Genomic DNA, 15,954 nt, shown 5'->3' with positions numbered 1-15,954 from the left:
TGGGCAAGCAACTTGCTTGTTCTTGTAGTAATCAGTCGGACTGCCTATATTGTTCTGTATTTTTCCTGTCGGTCTTTCTTTCAAGAAGTATCTTCTGTTCTTCTAGCCACTCCAGGCTGGTCTGCATGTCCTTTCAAGTGGAAATTTCCCATCTCTGAAGATTCTGGATGCTGTTCAGGATTCCACCTATGGTCTTATGTAATGCAGAGGCTCCACAGGAAGCCTCCTTCACTGGGCACGTTGTAGCCCCATTTTAGGTATTCCAATCAGTTATAGACGGAAGATGGACTTACAAGCTTTCTATGGCGATATTTCTGGTTATTCCTTTCTCGGATATTTGAGGAATATAATCTCATGGTACAAAAGGTGAATGCGCTCAGCTGCTAACTGAAAGAATGGCTGTTCGCATCTATCCAGTGGCACCTCGGAATAAAGGCCAGGTTCCTGAAAAGCCTAAGGGCACAGTTCTGCTCTGACACATGCGAGACGGAATCAACTCAACAGCAGCTGACTAGTAGGTCTCCCTCATTCACACACATACCTACTGCCATCAAGTCCATTCTGATGCTTCGTGATCCTATGGAGGGTTTCTGAGACTGAGTTCTCACAGGATCAGACAGTCTCTATTTCCTGCAGAGCGTCTGGTGCTTCTGAACCTGGGACCTCACGTTAGCAGCCCGATCCACAGTGCACGAGGGCTCCTCCATTCATACGCAGGCACTGTGTAGACATCTGGGATACCCTTTGAACATCCCATCATAGCAGACCTTCTGATTCCAGCCCCCAGGACACTGCCCCCTCCCTAGGACACTGATGCCCAACCCCCTACCATCTGAGAGTCCCCAAAGCCAGGGTCCATCACAAACCCTTTTCCCACCCCCAGCTGGTGGCCGTGGTCATGGATGTATTCACTGACCCCGACCTGCTTTGGGACCTGGTGGACGCTGCGACGCGCCGCCGTGTACCTGTCTACCTGCTCCTGGACTGCCAGCATCTGCCTGCCTTCCTGGCTCTGGCCCAACAGCTGGGGCTGAACCCCAGGGCCACTGAGGTAGGGACTGACCGGTGTCCTTGTCCATGGGGCTGGGGGAAGTGGGGAGAGAGGGATAGCAGCAGAACCTTCCACAGGGTCCCGGGTCATAGATGCCAACTGAGAGGATGCCTACAATCAGATGCCATGGGGGCAAATGAGGGTGCACCTTTCCATGGGATTCCCATCCACCACATTGCGGTGCTCCCAGCAGACCCCTGAAGTCTGATTGGCAGGGTGTTGGAGAAACTGGGGGAGACCCGTTTAGGGAGTCATAGGCCACCTAGGTGTGGCATTGTAGGGTAAGCACTGGACTAGAAAGTTGGTTTGAACCACAAGGCCTGCAGTTCAAATTCACCAGCTCCTCCTCAGAAACCCCATACAAGGTCGCTATGAGTCGGAACTGACTCAATGACACTATATAACAGTAACAAGGCCTCCCAGGTGGGACCATAGTGGAGTGGCACTGAGTGGGGAGTTTGGCATGGGTCTGAGTAAGTACTTTACCTCCCCTCCCAGAACCTGGATGTCCGCATCGTGCGGGGCTGCAGCTTCCAGAGCCGCTGGAGGAGGCAGGTGAGAGGCCATGTGAGGGAGAAGTTTGTGCTTTTGGATGGTGATAGAGTCATCTCAGGATCCTACAGGTATGACTCCTGCTACCCACCCTCCTACCCCACGCCTCACCCTGGGCGCTACCACCCTCCTTGGCCTGCATCCTATCCCCAACTTACTCTCAGTGTGCTCAGATTGTCCTTCGCATCCCTTTTCCAGACCTCTGTTTTCTCATTTGGGAAATGGGTTCAAAACACCCTTCCTCTTCTGCAAAGCGGCCGTGGCTGGAGGTGGAATGGGAACTGGGGGCGGGGTCTGGTCCTGCTGTGGCCTTGGGTTAGTCCTTACCTCCCTGATATCCCCACGTTGCCTCTTTTGGAAAATTGGGCCTGCAGTTTGTGTAGGGAGTGTTTCAAAACCAGGAGGACTGAGTTTGAGAGTTATCTGTGCCTTCTGGAAGTGACTCCACTTGTCTCAGCAGCTGTAAATGGCTTCTGAGCCTCCTCTCCTTTCTCTGGGGTCTGACTGATCTGTTCAATCCTGGCTCAGCCTCTTCTGATTTCTAGCTCTGTCATTGACCCTGACCCATTCTGAACCTCAGTTTCCTCATCTGGAAAGTGTAGGTGGTCACAGCACAGGGTTAGGCTATGGGCTCTGGAATCCAGATGGCTGGAGTTCAAATCTCAGTTCTGCCCGTTACTGATAGTGGTATGAGTTTGAGCAAGTTGCTTTGCTTCTTTGTGCCTCAGTTTCCTCTTCCAGAGACTGGATGATAGGATTATTTTGCCTCTGGCATAGGGATTCTCAACATATTCAAATGGATGATTCTTTGCTGTGGTGGGGGCTGTCCTGTGCCTTATAGTATGTGGAGTATCATCCCTGGAACTCTACCCACTAGATATCACTAGCACCCCACATCACAGCAACCAAAATATCGCCCCATATCACAGCAACCGAAAATGTCTGCACACATGGCCAGATCCTCCTGAGGAATTGCTGCTTCTAGAACCAAAGAAAAAACCAAACCTATTCTGAATTTCGAATGCTGCACCTGACCTTCATTTCTTTCTAGTTTTAACCAATTCAAGAACCTTACAGAAGACTTTAGCTCTATAGCAGACTTTCTCATCATTTACATTGAAGAAGCACGTGCAACAGATGGCTGGGCTTTTAAGAACAATGTGGCCATCAGGAATCACCAGAACCTCCAGGTCCACCTGCAGGCAGCTCACCTGCTTCTGGACAGAAGCCCCAAATGCCCTGTGGTGGTGGACACGATGTAGAACGTGAGTAGCCAGCTCCACGCGGCACTCTACTACGTAAGAGATCCAGGAAGGCAGGATCCTTTCCAAGGCTAAGCCTGGCCCTTGGAACTGCCATCCAGAGGAAGTGCTTACTGTTCTGGAAAAGCTCAACAGTTCATCTGGAAATCAGTTTTACGTGGCCAACAGAAGGACTCCTCAAGGTGTGACTCTCCTTCACCCCAGCTAACTGGCACCTCTTGGTCTGTGTTACCAGCCAAATCACTAGCTCAGTAAACGACTCCCAACTATGGTGTACAGGTGATAGCATTCAGTCAGGACTGAGGTTTTTATAATCAGAAAATTAATTGGTACTTGAGTTCAGGTCACTTCAAGAATGTACCACTGTACTCTTCTCCCCTGTGCAGACCACAGCCATTGCTCGATGTCTTAGAGTGAGGGTGCAGTCGTACTGAATGGATGTACCCCTGAGGGGTGTTCGCTCTCTCTCCAATGAGTCTGATACTAAGTGGGTAAATATGGCGTCTTTTAGATTAGGTAAACAAATTTGGCATTTATAGAATTGATAACTAAAGACTATAAACTGGTTTGTAGAACTTATCATGGGAAAAACTCCAGTTGTTTAAGGAGAGATGAGGAACTGGGAGAGGAGGAAATAGGAATGGGAGAAGACAGTAGAGAAGGTAAATCCTTTCACTTCTGAAAGATTTAAACCAGTTAGTGGCCATGGCAGTAATGTAAATGCCCAGGTGATTTAAATGCCCAATGCATCTCCAATTCCATCAAGGAAGGAAAAGGTTTCACCAGGCTTAAAACTATTTCAGAGAAATCAGACTCTCTTTATACTCTGAAATCCTCCATAAGTCTCACTTACGAATGAACTCGCTTAGAGGGGAGGGGAGATTTCCCCAAATCATTATGGTGGTGGTGGTGGTGGTGGTGGTGTGCCGTGGAGTCGGTTCCAACCCATAACAACCCTGTACAGGATTTCTGAGGCTGTAAATCTTTACAGGAGCAGAAAGCCTCATCTTTCTCCTGCGGAACAGCTGGTAGTTTCAAACTGTGATCCTGAGATTAGCAGCCAGACTCGTAACCAGTACACTATCAGATATATTATAACCTTGACTAAATAAGGCAAGCAGGCAAAACTTGTCATTTAGTTATGCAGTAGCTCATAATTTAGAGTTTTGTTTCTCTAATTTCTTTGCAAGTCTCCTATGGTCATGTGTGCTAAATGACATCACACATTAATGAATAACCATCGGTATTCATGGTATTCATCTGTTTTAATTCTGCCTCCTTTCATACATTTATGATGGCCACAGCCTAAAGTACACAACAGCTGTGACTCAAAGAAAAAATATTTTAAGATGCAGCAAGCTAATACAGGATGATTAAAATATATCAGGTTATTTTGGAGGCAAAAAAATAAAGCCATGCCTCTTGCCAGTGAGTCTAATCTGACTCATTTTTACCCCATGGGGCAGAGGAGAACTGCCCCTTAGGGTAACATCTTTACAGGAGCAGAATGTCAGGCAAAGGGAGGGTGAGTTCAAACTGCTGACTTTTTACTTGACATCTCAGCGCAAAGTATTTGCACCGTCCAGGGACCTAGCTCTAGATCAGTGGTCTTCTAGTTGTGAGGAACTGTGAAAACCCAGGTTCTAGGCCCCAGCCCTAAAGTTCCCAGAGTCAGCGGTTGTTGGTTGTAGAGTCAGTTCATACTCGTGCTGACCCTTTGTGCAGAATAGAACTGTGTTCTCTAGAGGTTTTTTAAGGTTATGACCTTTCGGAATCAGATGGCCAGGCTGTCTTGTGAGGCTTAAATTTCCAATTTTGGTTAGTGGCCTAGCATGTTAACTGTTAGAACTTTTTGGCTGGTAGTCAAGTGCTTAACCATAAGGACCACCCAGGAACTTCCCAAGCAGTTAAACTCTCCCAGCGAATCTGCTGGGGAAAGATGAGGCAGTCAGTCGGCTTCTGTAAGGATTACAACCCTGATCAACCCTGTCCTTTATCTAGGGTGGTTATGAGTTGGGAAATAAATCAATTCAGTGGCAATGGGTTATTTCTTTCCTAAAAATCAGAAAGACTGAGGCACATAGAGGAGAAACAGACCTGGTTCCCTGCGTTCAAAACACTCCTGCTCTGGTTGGAGAAAGGAGTCCTGGGTGGTGCAGCCGTTAAACACTTGCTGCTAAAACAAAGGCCGGTGGTTCAAACCCACCAGCCGCATCACAGGAGAAAGAAGAGACAGGCTGCTCCTGTAAAGATTGTTGTTGTTGTTGTTAAGTGCCCTCAAGTCGGTTCTGACTCATAGCGACCCTGTATTGGGTTTCCGAGGAGCAGCTGGTGGGTTTGAACCACCAACCTTGTGTTTCAAACAGACCTTGTGGTCCAGTGCTTAACCTACAGTGCCACACCAGGACTCCTTGTTAAGATTGCTGCCGTTGTTAAATGTTGTAGAGTCAGTTCTGGCTCATAGTAACCCTGTATGAGGTTTCCAAGCAGTGACTGGTAGGTTTGAACTGCTGACCTTGAGGCTCAATCTGACCTTGCACTTCAGCTCATTATCCTGCAGTGCCACACCCATAAAGATTACAGCCTAGGAATTCTTTGAAGTAGTTCTCCTCCGTCCTAGGGTCACTGTGAGTTGGAATTGACTTTCCAGCAATAGATTTGGGGGTCTTTGGGTTTTAGAGACATCAGCTGTCAGATGTGGCTGGAGGATTTACATTTCAAGCAAGTTCCTAATGGATTCTGAAATAAGAAGCCCAGGGTAGAGACTGGACGGCTGTGAGTGGCCATGAGGAAGACCAAAATCAACTGGAAGGCGACTAACAATGACAGCAATAATAATAAGGCTCAAGAGTAAAGGACTCAGATCCTGGTCACCTGGCCCCTAACGTAACCAGGGTTCCATCAACATCTGCTATCCTTTATTCTCTGTACCGTATTTCATCAACTCTAGCTCTGGTAGCGTAGTGGTTACGAGTCGGGCTGCCAACCTTAAGGTCAGCAGTTCGAAACTACCAGCGGTTCCGCGGGAGAAAGATGAGCCATTCTGCTCCCATAAAGATTTACAGCCTCGGAAACCCTGTACAGGGTCACTATGAGTTGGAACCGACTCCACGGTGCTTAACAACAACAACAACAATGGAGAGGCCTCACTGAGGTTCAAATGTAAAAAGAGGCACATCCTAAAACCAATGAAACATGTCAGCACTGACTCTATGGGGTAGCACATCAGGCCTAATGGGACTTTTCCTGGCGGACAGCCCCAGAATGCACCAAGCCAGTGCAACAAAGAGGTTATCCAGGGCCTCTGGCCATTTAATGGGGGGACAAAACCGAAACAGGGGGCGTGGGCATGGAGTGGAAATGCTGGACAGTCAGGCCCCGGCCCCATCCCCACCCCCCACTAGTGGTCACAGTGACTATTGGAATAGCAGTAACCAGCCCAGCGCCAGGCCGGTGATGGCTTCAGCCGTCCGGGTGTCCGTGGTCAGGGAGGCTGCGTTGCATAGGTCGCCGTCACAGCAGGTGGTGATGAGGCTGTAGGTGACACCCATGTAGCTGACGGGCTGCTCGTGGCCGCAGTTGGTGTTGCGCAGACAGCCTTTGTTGGTGATGGGGCCCAGGTCTGGAGCCACCCCGAAGCCCGTGAAACAGTCCTCCTCGTCCCCACAGCTCATGCGTGTGCTGGCACAATGCTGGGAGTCGGTCAGCTCACAGAAGAAGCAGTCCTTGATGCTCCTCGTGCCTGGGGGCAGCGCCAGCAGCAGCAGCAACAGCCAGCCGAGGACCATGGCGGCCTGGCCGCTCAGATGGTGCCCGAGCCAGGCCAGGGCCTTCCTGGGCCTCCCGGGACAGCACACACACACACACAGGGTCAGTACTTGGCAGGTCCTTGGCTCTTGACTCTCAGTGTCCCTCTCGACAGTTCTGTTGTGATTCTGCTCTCAGGTGTACCCGGGTCAGGAGGCAAGCCAGTGTGGCTGCTGCCCAACCAAGGTCTTTATGAAGCAGAATGTGGTGACTTCATAGAACCCTCGGGGTTCCCACTGGCTGCTCTGAGGTCTAGGTGGGGGAGGGGAGGGGTCACAGTCCGAGGGGTGAGGGGGAGCCTTGCTTGTCGATGTTCTAGGAGGCAAGAACACCACCAGCATCCCACCAATGTTAGGGTGCCCTGGGCTGTGGGCTGGCTGCCCTGCTGGGCTTAAGCCCCACCCAGTAACCAATGACCCGGTCTTCACTAAGTCTGACCTGATTCTCAGTCATCTAATATGTGTCTTCCACAGGGTTTCCCATGGCTGAGTTTTCAGACATGGCTCACCAGATAGGCACCTCTATGCGGACTCGAACTGACCGCCTTTCAGTTAGTGGCATCACTAGGGGAATCCATCCTGCCCTATTGGGCACCATCAAGTCAATTCAGACTCACAGCGACCCTATAGGACAGGATAGAACTGCCCCATAGGGTTTCCAAGGATATAAATATGGACAGAAGTAGATGATGGCCAGGTCTTTACCCTGTGGAGACACTGGGTGGGTTTGAACTGCTAGCTTTTTGTTTGCACTTACTGTTGCACTGATAGGGCTTAACCCTTGCGCCACCCAGGGCTCCTTCCATCTATCCTGTCCTGGAGATTGACAAGCTGTAACTCAGGAAGAAGGAGGGGATCTGTCCAAGGCCCAGGTTTTACTGAATTCCAAGGAAGGCCAAGAGAAGGTGTTTACTGAATACCTGCTGTGTGCTTTAGGAGTCTTGGTGGCACAGTGGGCTAAGCATTGAGCTACTAACTACAAGGTTTGAGTTCAAAGCCATCAGCTGCTCTGTGGGAGAAAGATGAGACTATTTACTCCCATAAAGAGGTATAGCCTTGGAACCTCTAAGGAGCAGTTCCACTTTGTCCTATAGGGGTCGCTATGAGTCCGAATCCACTTAATAGCAGTGGGTTATTTTGGTTTGGTTTATATGAGTGGGTGGTTCCACTAATTTGCCTGTGATTGCTAATCACAGCAGACAGGGGTCAAGTGGGACTTCTAGACCGAGACAGACTAGAAAAGCCTGGCTTTGGTAAAGATTGTTGTTAAGTGCTGTGGAGTTGGTTCCAACACATAGAGACCTTGTCTAGGGTTTCAGAGGCTGTACATTTTTGTGGGAGCAGAAAGCCTCATCTTTCTCCTGCAGAGTGGTTGGTAGGTTCGAACCGCCAACTTTGTAGTTTGCAGTCCAGTGTGATCCTACAGAGCCATCATACTCTCATCAGTAAAGATGATCGTCCTACAGAGCATCATTCTTTTCTGTGATACATAGGGGCGCCATGAGTTGGAATAAACTCCATGGTTACAGGTTTGCGTTGCTTTACGGTATGCCAAGCTCTGCTATCACTCAGACTCAGGTAATAATAGAGACGCAACCTCTTACAGGTTCTTAAGATTTACCGTGAGCTGGGTCTATTACCCCAATTTCCCCTCATTTGAATCTTCCTGTTTTTTGCCTAATGTGCACGACTGGGCAGTGTTTCATTCACTATGAGTCAGAACAGACTCATCATCATCATCAACAACACGTTTCAGTGCCTTATACAGAGGAGGAAATTGAGGGATAGGACAGATACTCCCAGAACTTGCAGCAAACATTTAATAAAGGGCATTCTGTCTGATCTTAAAACAACTGCTGAGTCTTAAACCAGTCACTGTGGGTGTCAAAAAAAACATGTATTAGGCAGACCTGCTGCACAAGACCTCTTTAAAATGTTCAAGAGCAAAGACGTCACTTTGAGGACTAAGGTGTGCCTGACCCAAGCCATGGTATTTTAATTCGCCTCATATGCATGTGAAAGTTGGACAATGAATAAGGAAGACCCTAGAAGAATCTATACATTTGAATGATGGTGTTGGCGAGCAATATTGAAAGTGCCATGGACTATGAAAAGAACAAACGAATCTGTCTAGGAAGAAATACAGCTAGAATGCTTCTTGGACATGTTGTCAGGAGGGACCGGTCTCTGGAGGAAGACATCATGCTTGGAAAAGTGGAGGGCCAGCAAAAAAGAGGAAAATTCTCAACAAGGTGGATTGACACATGGCAGCAAAAATGGGCACAAACGTAACAGCAGTTGCGAGGATGGTGCAGGACTGGGCAGTGTTTTGTTGTGTTGTGTACAGGGTGGCTATGTGTCGGAACCCACTCGACTGCATTCAACAACATGTTTCGGCTCCATATTACAAATAAGAAAATTGAGACTCGGGGTAGGCACACCCAGGACTTGGTATCCTGCAAATGCTCTGTGTTAAATGGCAGTCTACTGAGTCTTGTAACAGTCCGTGTGGGTATCAGAAAGCAGAAGTTGTTGGTTGTGAGTTATTAGTTGTTGCCCAGTTGGTTCTGACTCCCAGCGAACGTCACATTGTCCAGGCCCACAGCATCCTGGCCTGTTCACTGGCATGTTCCAAGCAGATCGTTTCCAGTCCACCTCACTAAAGGTCTCCCTCGCCTTCACCAAGCATAATATTCCCCTCCTGATGATGTGTCCAAAGCAAGAGAGTCAGACAACAATCCATTGTGACACATAGGACTTGCATTCTTTTTTTTTCTTTTTTTTTCTTATTTTCTAGGGGGTTGGTGAGTAGGAGTAAGGAGTTAGGGTTAGGACTATGGTTAGGTCTAAGTTAGGTTTAGGGTTGTGTGTAGCGCTAGGGCTATGGTTAGGACAAGGGTTACGGGTTTGTCTAGGGCTAGAAATAGTCTGGAGCTCTGGTAGTGTAGTGGTTACGAATTGGGCTGTGAACCGCAAGGTCAGCAGTTCAAAAACTACCAGCTGTTCTGCGGGAGAAAGATGAGCTTTCTGCTCCCACAGCCTTGGAAACCCAGTACAGGGTCACTATGAGTCAGAAGTGACTCTATGGCACATAACCATCACCAGAAGATTTAGGGTTACAGTTAGGTTTATTTTTATTTATTTCTTGATATCTTGATTTCCTCGTCATTTGGGAGTACAATAGCAACACTCTTCCCTCTTTTTGTGTTTGTTGTTTCGTTGTTGTTGCAAACTGACAACTCTTGTTCCCTGTCTTCATACCTGTAGATTTGCTTTATGTTGTATGTGTCTGCATCTGGGTTAGGAGACCTGGTAGCATAGTGGGTTAGACTTTGGACTGTTAACCATAAGACCAGCAGTTCGAATCTACCAGCCACTCCATGGGAGACTAAGGAATTTTTCTGCTCCCATAAAAATTCACAGCCTACAGAATCTTATACATGGTCACTATGAACCAGAACCGATTCGATGGCACACAATGTCTGGGTTGCGTTCTAGATGATATTGTTGTGTTTGTGAGTCTCAGATGGTTATCTGCTGTTGTTGGTTCGCTATCCAAAGAATTCCTTTAGTATTTTCCCCCCACAATATTAGGTTTATTAAGCAAATAACAGGTTACAATTTAGGACCAGAAATGACTCAGGATCCGGGCAGCCTCTTCTCAGCTCTGCCTGCAAACATGCCTTTCTCTGGTACTTGGTCCCTGCTCTTTCAGGGCAAGTGTTACAAAGCTTTTAGCTCGGCTGATAAGTACCCATTCAGTCTTGGCTTGAAAGGTCCCTTAGTTCAGCTCATTGGGCTGGAAACCTATGTCCATCAAGTGTTCACTCCATTCCACCATCAAGTCCCTGCCTGAAGGCACCCAGCTTTCTTGCTTCAAGGCCCAGGAAGCCCACCTCTCTGTGCTGGTGTCTGGTACCACTGCCTCAGTTGCTGCCATTTCTCTGTCATTGCTTGTCACCACCTTCAGTGTCCCAGCAATCCGTCTCCAGAATCATAGACTTCTCAGGGCAGGGATCCTGAGTCCAAAGCTCCAAAGGCGTGCTCCCTGGTGACTCTTTTTTTTAATGTTTTATTGTGGATTGTGTGATAGTTTACATGGGAGAACATTAGTTTTACATTCATCCTATCTTATATCGTTTCATTGCCATGGTTACAATCCCCTTCATGCATCATCAACCAACCAAAGGGTATACACTACAAGCCTGCTCCCCGGTCGTCACCACACAGCCCCTCTCCCTCTCTGGGTATAGAGTCCCCAGCCACTCTCTCTCTCCACGTCATCGTCTCTGCCTCCATCTCAGGCATCACTGCTTCTCTGGGTAGGGTCCCGCTCTCCGCTCTTCTCCCTTGATGGTCCCAGGGACCTCTGGACCTCCGCTCTTAGGCTGAAAAGTTAATCACTCCCCTCCTTGCTAAACAATGTCTACCTTTACAATTCCAACCCTCACAAGAAGTCCAGATAACAATTATTCACTATTGTATCACAAGAGATCCATCCGGATTTCATTTCATCAGCCCCGCCTAGACAGTTTGTATACTACTCAGTGGAGATTCTACCTTCCTCCATGCCCTATGAATCTAAGCTCCCTCTTAAAAGCTTGTCACTTCTTGCCTTTGTAGCCCCACCCCACCCCCCATTCTATAGGGTTTTCGAGGCTGTGCTCTTCTGAAGTAGATCACCAGGTTTGCCTTTTGAGGCACCTCCAGGTGGGTTCAATCCACCCAACTTTGGACTAGCAGTCTAGAGCCTAAAGTTCCCCACATTGGGAACAGGGGCAAGTCCAGGTTGAAACCCAGGTCTGATTCCAGATGATAATTTAAATATCTGTTAAGGCACGTTATCCACACAGCTATCTTCTGGGGTCAGTACCATGATTGTTCCCATTCTGCAGAGAGGAAGACTGAGGCCGGAAAAGTTGTGGGCCTTGCTCTAGGTCACACAGTCTGTCCTGGGACCATGCTGGGGACCGGGCTGAGGGTCAGGCTGGGACTGTGTGGAGATGCTGACCTGCCCCCTTGATGTCCCCAGCTTCACATGGAGCGATGCCCGCCTACATCGTGGTCTGGTCACCCTGCTGACTGGCGAGATCACCGACGCCTTTAGCCAGGAGTTCCGAACTCTGTACGCCGCCTCCTGGCCACTCCCACCTGCGTCCCCCACAAATTCCTTCATTAGCACCCTGGGCGGGGTGCATCTGGGCCGGAGCCCCCACCGAGTGGTCCGCCGCTGCTCTGTGGCCCCCGTCTCACCTCCACCCGATGACCCACTGGCTCGCCGCCTGGCTGCTTGCCACGTCTTGGATGGGGGGGACAGGCGGGAGCCCCCCACCACTCCGGGGCCTGCACTCAGCGACATTCTAAGGAGCATGCAGCGTGCCCGGACCCCCAGTGGCCCCCCAGCCCGACCCAGTCGTTCACTGTGGGACCTGAGCCACCTGTCCCAGCTGTCAGAATCCAGTGAAGGAGACGAGGTGAGTGACGCCCAGAGAGGGGAAGACACTTGTTCAAAGCCACACAGCTGTGTGGTCCTCATACTAAAATACTTAGAGCAGAAAGGAACCCTGGCACTGCAGTGGGTTAAGCATTGGGCTGACAGGTTGGCGGTTTGAGGAAGAAAGATGAGGCGGTCTGGTACTGTAAAGATTATGCCTCGGAAAGCCCGTGGACAGAGCTACTCTGTCTTATAGGCTTACCATGAATGCTGCTTCAGTGGTGTTGGTTTTGGGTTTTTTAATGTGTCAAAGGAGGCCTGGTGGTGCATTGGTTAAGCGCTCTGCTGCTAAATGGAAGGCTTGTGGTTTGAACCTACCAGCCACTCTGAAGGAGAAAGATTTAAAGCTTCAGAAGCTCTAAGGAGCAGCTAGTTCCGCTCAGTCCTAGACGGTCGCTGTGAGTCGGAAACGACTCCATAGTAGTATACATATATTTTTTTAACTGGTGGTACAGTGATTAAGTGCTTGGCTGTTAACTGAAACCTGGCAGTTCAAACCCACCAAGTGGCTCTGTGGGAAAAAGACCTAAAAATCTGCTCCCTGAGGATTTCCAGCCTTGGAAATCCTAAGGGGGCAGTTCTGCTTTGCTATAGGGTCGCTGTGAGTCAGGATGGACTGGAAGGCAGTGGGTCTTAGTGGGTGCCTGGTTGCAGGGAGGTGAGGAATTGACCCCTCTTCTATAGACAGAAAAACAAAGTCACTCACCCACTCACCTGAGTTTATAATTGAACCCTCTTTTACCGAGAACCCTCACCCTGAGAACCCTGAGGGTAGTGTGTGGTATGATACCCTCAGAGCAGGCCACGCGCTTTCTCTGAGACTCTGGGAAATGGGTTGAGTTGTCATCTTCGTTTTTTTGGACTGGGAACAGGGGTCAGTAAGGCTTCAAATCCCAAACCCCCTGCTGTCAAATCAATTCTGACCCATAGTGACCCTATAGGACACGGTACAATGATTCCTTAGAGTTTTTGAGGCTGTAACTCTTTATGGGAACAGCTGATGGTTTGGAACCACCAATTTTGAGGTTAGCAAACCAGTGCCTAACCCACAATGCCTCCAGGGCTCCTCTGGCTGCCTCCCAAGCAGGTCTTTTAAATGCCTTGTTCATGGACTTCCCAGATTGGAAGAATGCAGTGATGGTGGTAGGGTTAGGGTTAGGGGGAAGAAGACTGCGAACTCAGAGCAGTCTCCAGGGGGAACCCACGCAGGTGACGTTTTCTCTCCGAGCTTCAGTGTCTTCAGCTGTGAAGTGGACTGTTGAGAGGGTAGCATCAGGGCCATGGGTGTGTGTGGGGGAACAGCAGACAGCCTGTGTCCCTTCTCAGTTTGTTTCCCCAGCTGCTAAGTGGGAGCCAGAGGTCTCTCTCAGAGGTGAGGGAGATCTGTCCAAGGAACCTCAGTCAGGGCAGGAAGCTGAGAGGGTGGGGGCAAAGGCAAGGGCAAGGTCCTGCCTCTACCTGGTCCCCAGCTGCCCTCACCCATATCACCTCCCTTTGCAAATATTTGCTCCCCCCAAACAGCTACTTCCTGGTCCTCTTAGCTACAGAGCCTCCTGGAGAGGATCCAGCTCCTCACCCCCTCTGTGGATCTGGAGGTCCTCACTTCCCTCCTGAGCCTGGAGGTTCAGGGGTCTTCCCATCTCAGAGTTCTGTAGCCCCCTTCCTTCCTTCTTCTCTTCCCTCTTCTGTTATCTCCTGCTGTCCTTTCTCATCTCCTCCTCCTCCATCCCTCTCTCCTTGCTCACCTTCCTCTCTTCTCCCCTGCTTCCTCACTCACTGTCCCTTGTTCCACCTCATACCTCCCATGGCTCCTCCATCTTTGACTTCTCTCTCCTCCTTCCCTCCTTACCTTCCCTGACTCAGGTCCCTCACCTCCTCTCATCTCCCTCTTTCCTTCCACAGCTCAAGAAATCCTGGGGCTCCAAAGATACCCCAGCCAAGGCCCTGATGAGGCAGCGGGGTGCTGGAGGAGGTCCCTGGGGTGAAGTGGACCCCCGCCCACCAGCCCTACCACTGATACCTGGCCACCATCTCCGATACCTGTCCCCAACACGAAGGAGGTTTGGTGAGGATATATCATCCCAAATCTTAGACCCTAGAAGACTCAGGCAGCCAGACTGGGCCACCAGGGCAGGGTTCAGGGGACGACCTTGACCAGAACCCAAAATAGGCAAACCCAAAGTTGTGTGTCCACCTAAAACTCCTGCCTGGCTGCCTGCTTTGGACAAAATTCTAGCCTCAGGATCTGGAAAACTGGAAGAGATTTTTAAAAAACATTTTATTGTTAGTTAGGTGAAAGTTTATACAACAAATTAGTTTCCAGCCACAGTTGATGCACAAATTGTTCTGTGATCTTGGTCTCTGTCCCCAGCATGTCAGAGTCTCCCCTTTTCCACTCCACCATCCCTACTCTGTCCCGCCAGTCTCCCTGCCCCTCCTTGCTTTCTCATCTTTGTTTTAAGGGCAAATACCGCCTGTTTGGTCTCATATAGTTGATTATTCTAAGGAACACATTCCTTATGGTGTTATTGTTTGTTTTATAAGCCAATCTATTATTTGGCTGAAAAGTGATCTCTGGGAGTGGCCTCAGTTCCAGATTAAAAGGGTTTCTTCAGGGGTTCCCGTCTTTACTCATCAATCCAGTAAATCTGGTCTTTTTTTTTTTTTGAGTTTTGTTCTACATTTTTATCAGATTTAAAAAAAACCTTGTTCTAGTCCCTGAATGAGCATGGTGGCTCCATATGATAAGCACTGGACTGTGAACCTCAGGTTCTGCAGTTTGAGCCCACCAGCAAGAGAAAGACAAGGCTTTCTGCTCCCTTGAAGATGTAAAGCTTTGGAAACCCTCTACAGGGTCGCTATGAGTTAGAACCAACTCAGTGGCACTTAACAACAATGGCAGTTCCTGGATGGTGTAAACAGCACATTTCACTGCTAACCAAAGGCTGTTGGGTGGAGTCTGCCTAGAGGTGATGTGGAAGAAAGGACTGGCAATCCATTTCCCCCCCAAACGCCACTGAAAACCCAGTAGAACACAGTTCTACTTTGACGCACATGGGGTTGACATGAATCAAAGTTGGCAACTGGCCAAACTTGAGCCAACCCAGAGTGTGCAGTCTAAACCTCAACACTGCAATCTAGGAAATGGGTAGAAACTATTGACTGAACTATGGATTCTAAAAGAAAGTGCACTATGTCGTCATTAGGAATAGCTAATTATGTAAATCCTCCCTTCTGCCTCGGACCATACAGAATCCTTGTTAGATGCCACTGACTCATAGCAAATCAGAATGAAACAGTGCCTGGCTTATGTCATCGACATAATTGTTATGTGTGAACCCATTGTTGTCTCCACTGTTATCAATCCACCTAGTTGGGGGTCTTCCTCTTTTTTGCGGACCCTCCACTTTACAAAGCATGATGTCCTTCTCCAGGGACTGATCCCTCCTGATAACATGTCCAAAGCCATCCTGGCTTCTAAGAAACCTTCTGGCTGTACTTCTTCCAAGACAGATATGTTTGTTCTTCTGGCAGTCCCTATTGTTGTGTGCCATTGAACCTGTTCGAACTCATTGACCCTTTCAATATTCTTCACCAATAGCATAATTCAAACGCATCAATTCTTCTCTGGTCTTCCTTATTCATGGTCCAACTTTCACATGCATATGGCTTGGGTCAGGTGCACCTTAATCTTCAAAGTGACACCTTTGTACTTTTAACACTTTAAAGAGATATTTTTTGCAGCAGATTTGCTGCTTTCATTGTGGAGCCAAGCAAAATGAAGTCTTT

General features: G+C 48.9%; 2 protein-coding genes across 2 annotated transcripts in view; one reads left to right on the top strand and one right to left on the bottom strand.

The window, feature by feature from the left end:
• FAM83E (family with sequence similarity 83, member E) overlaps nt 1–14,319 on the top strand; it is an 18,153-nt gene extending 3,834 nt beyond the window's left edge. Inside the window, exons 2-5 of the mRNA XM_006868164.1 lie at nt 884–1,051; nt 1,550–1,674; nt 11,704–12,145; nt 14,068–14,319. Of these exons, the coding sequence (XP_006868226.1) occupies nt 884–1,051; nt 1,550–1,674; nt 11,704–12,145; nt 14,068–14,319 (987 nt within the window). The remainder of the gene's footprint in view (nt 1–883; nt 1,052–1,549; nt 1,675–11,703; nt 12,146–14,067) is intronic.
• SPACA4 (sperm acrosome associated 4) lies at nt 6,282–6,653 on the bottom strand. The gene has a single exon (XM_006868256.1). The coding sequence runs from the start codon at nt 6,651–6,653 to the stop codon at nt 6,282–6,284; it is 372 nt and encodes a 123-aa protein (XP_006868318.1).
• Nucleotides 14,320–15,954: the final 1,635 nt, after the last annotated feature.

The sequence above is a fragment of the Chrysochloris asiatica genome, unplaced genomic scaffold (genome assembly GCF_000296735.1).
Source record: "Chrysochloris asiatica unplaced genomic scaffold, ChrAsi1.0 scaffold00116, whole genome shotgun sequence".
In the NCBI taxonomy this organism is placed as follows: Eukaryota; Metazoa; Chordata; class Mammalia; order Afrosoricida; family Chrysochloridae; genus Chrysochloris; species Chrysochloris asiatica.
The sequence above is the reverse complement of the archived record's forward strand: the minus strand, read 5'-3'. Positions and strand labels throughout refer to the sequence as shown.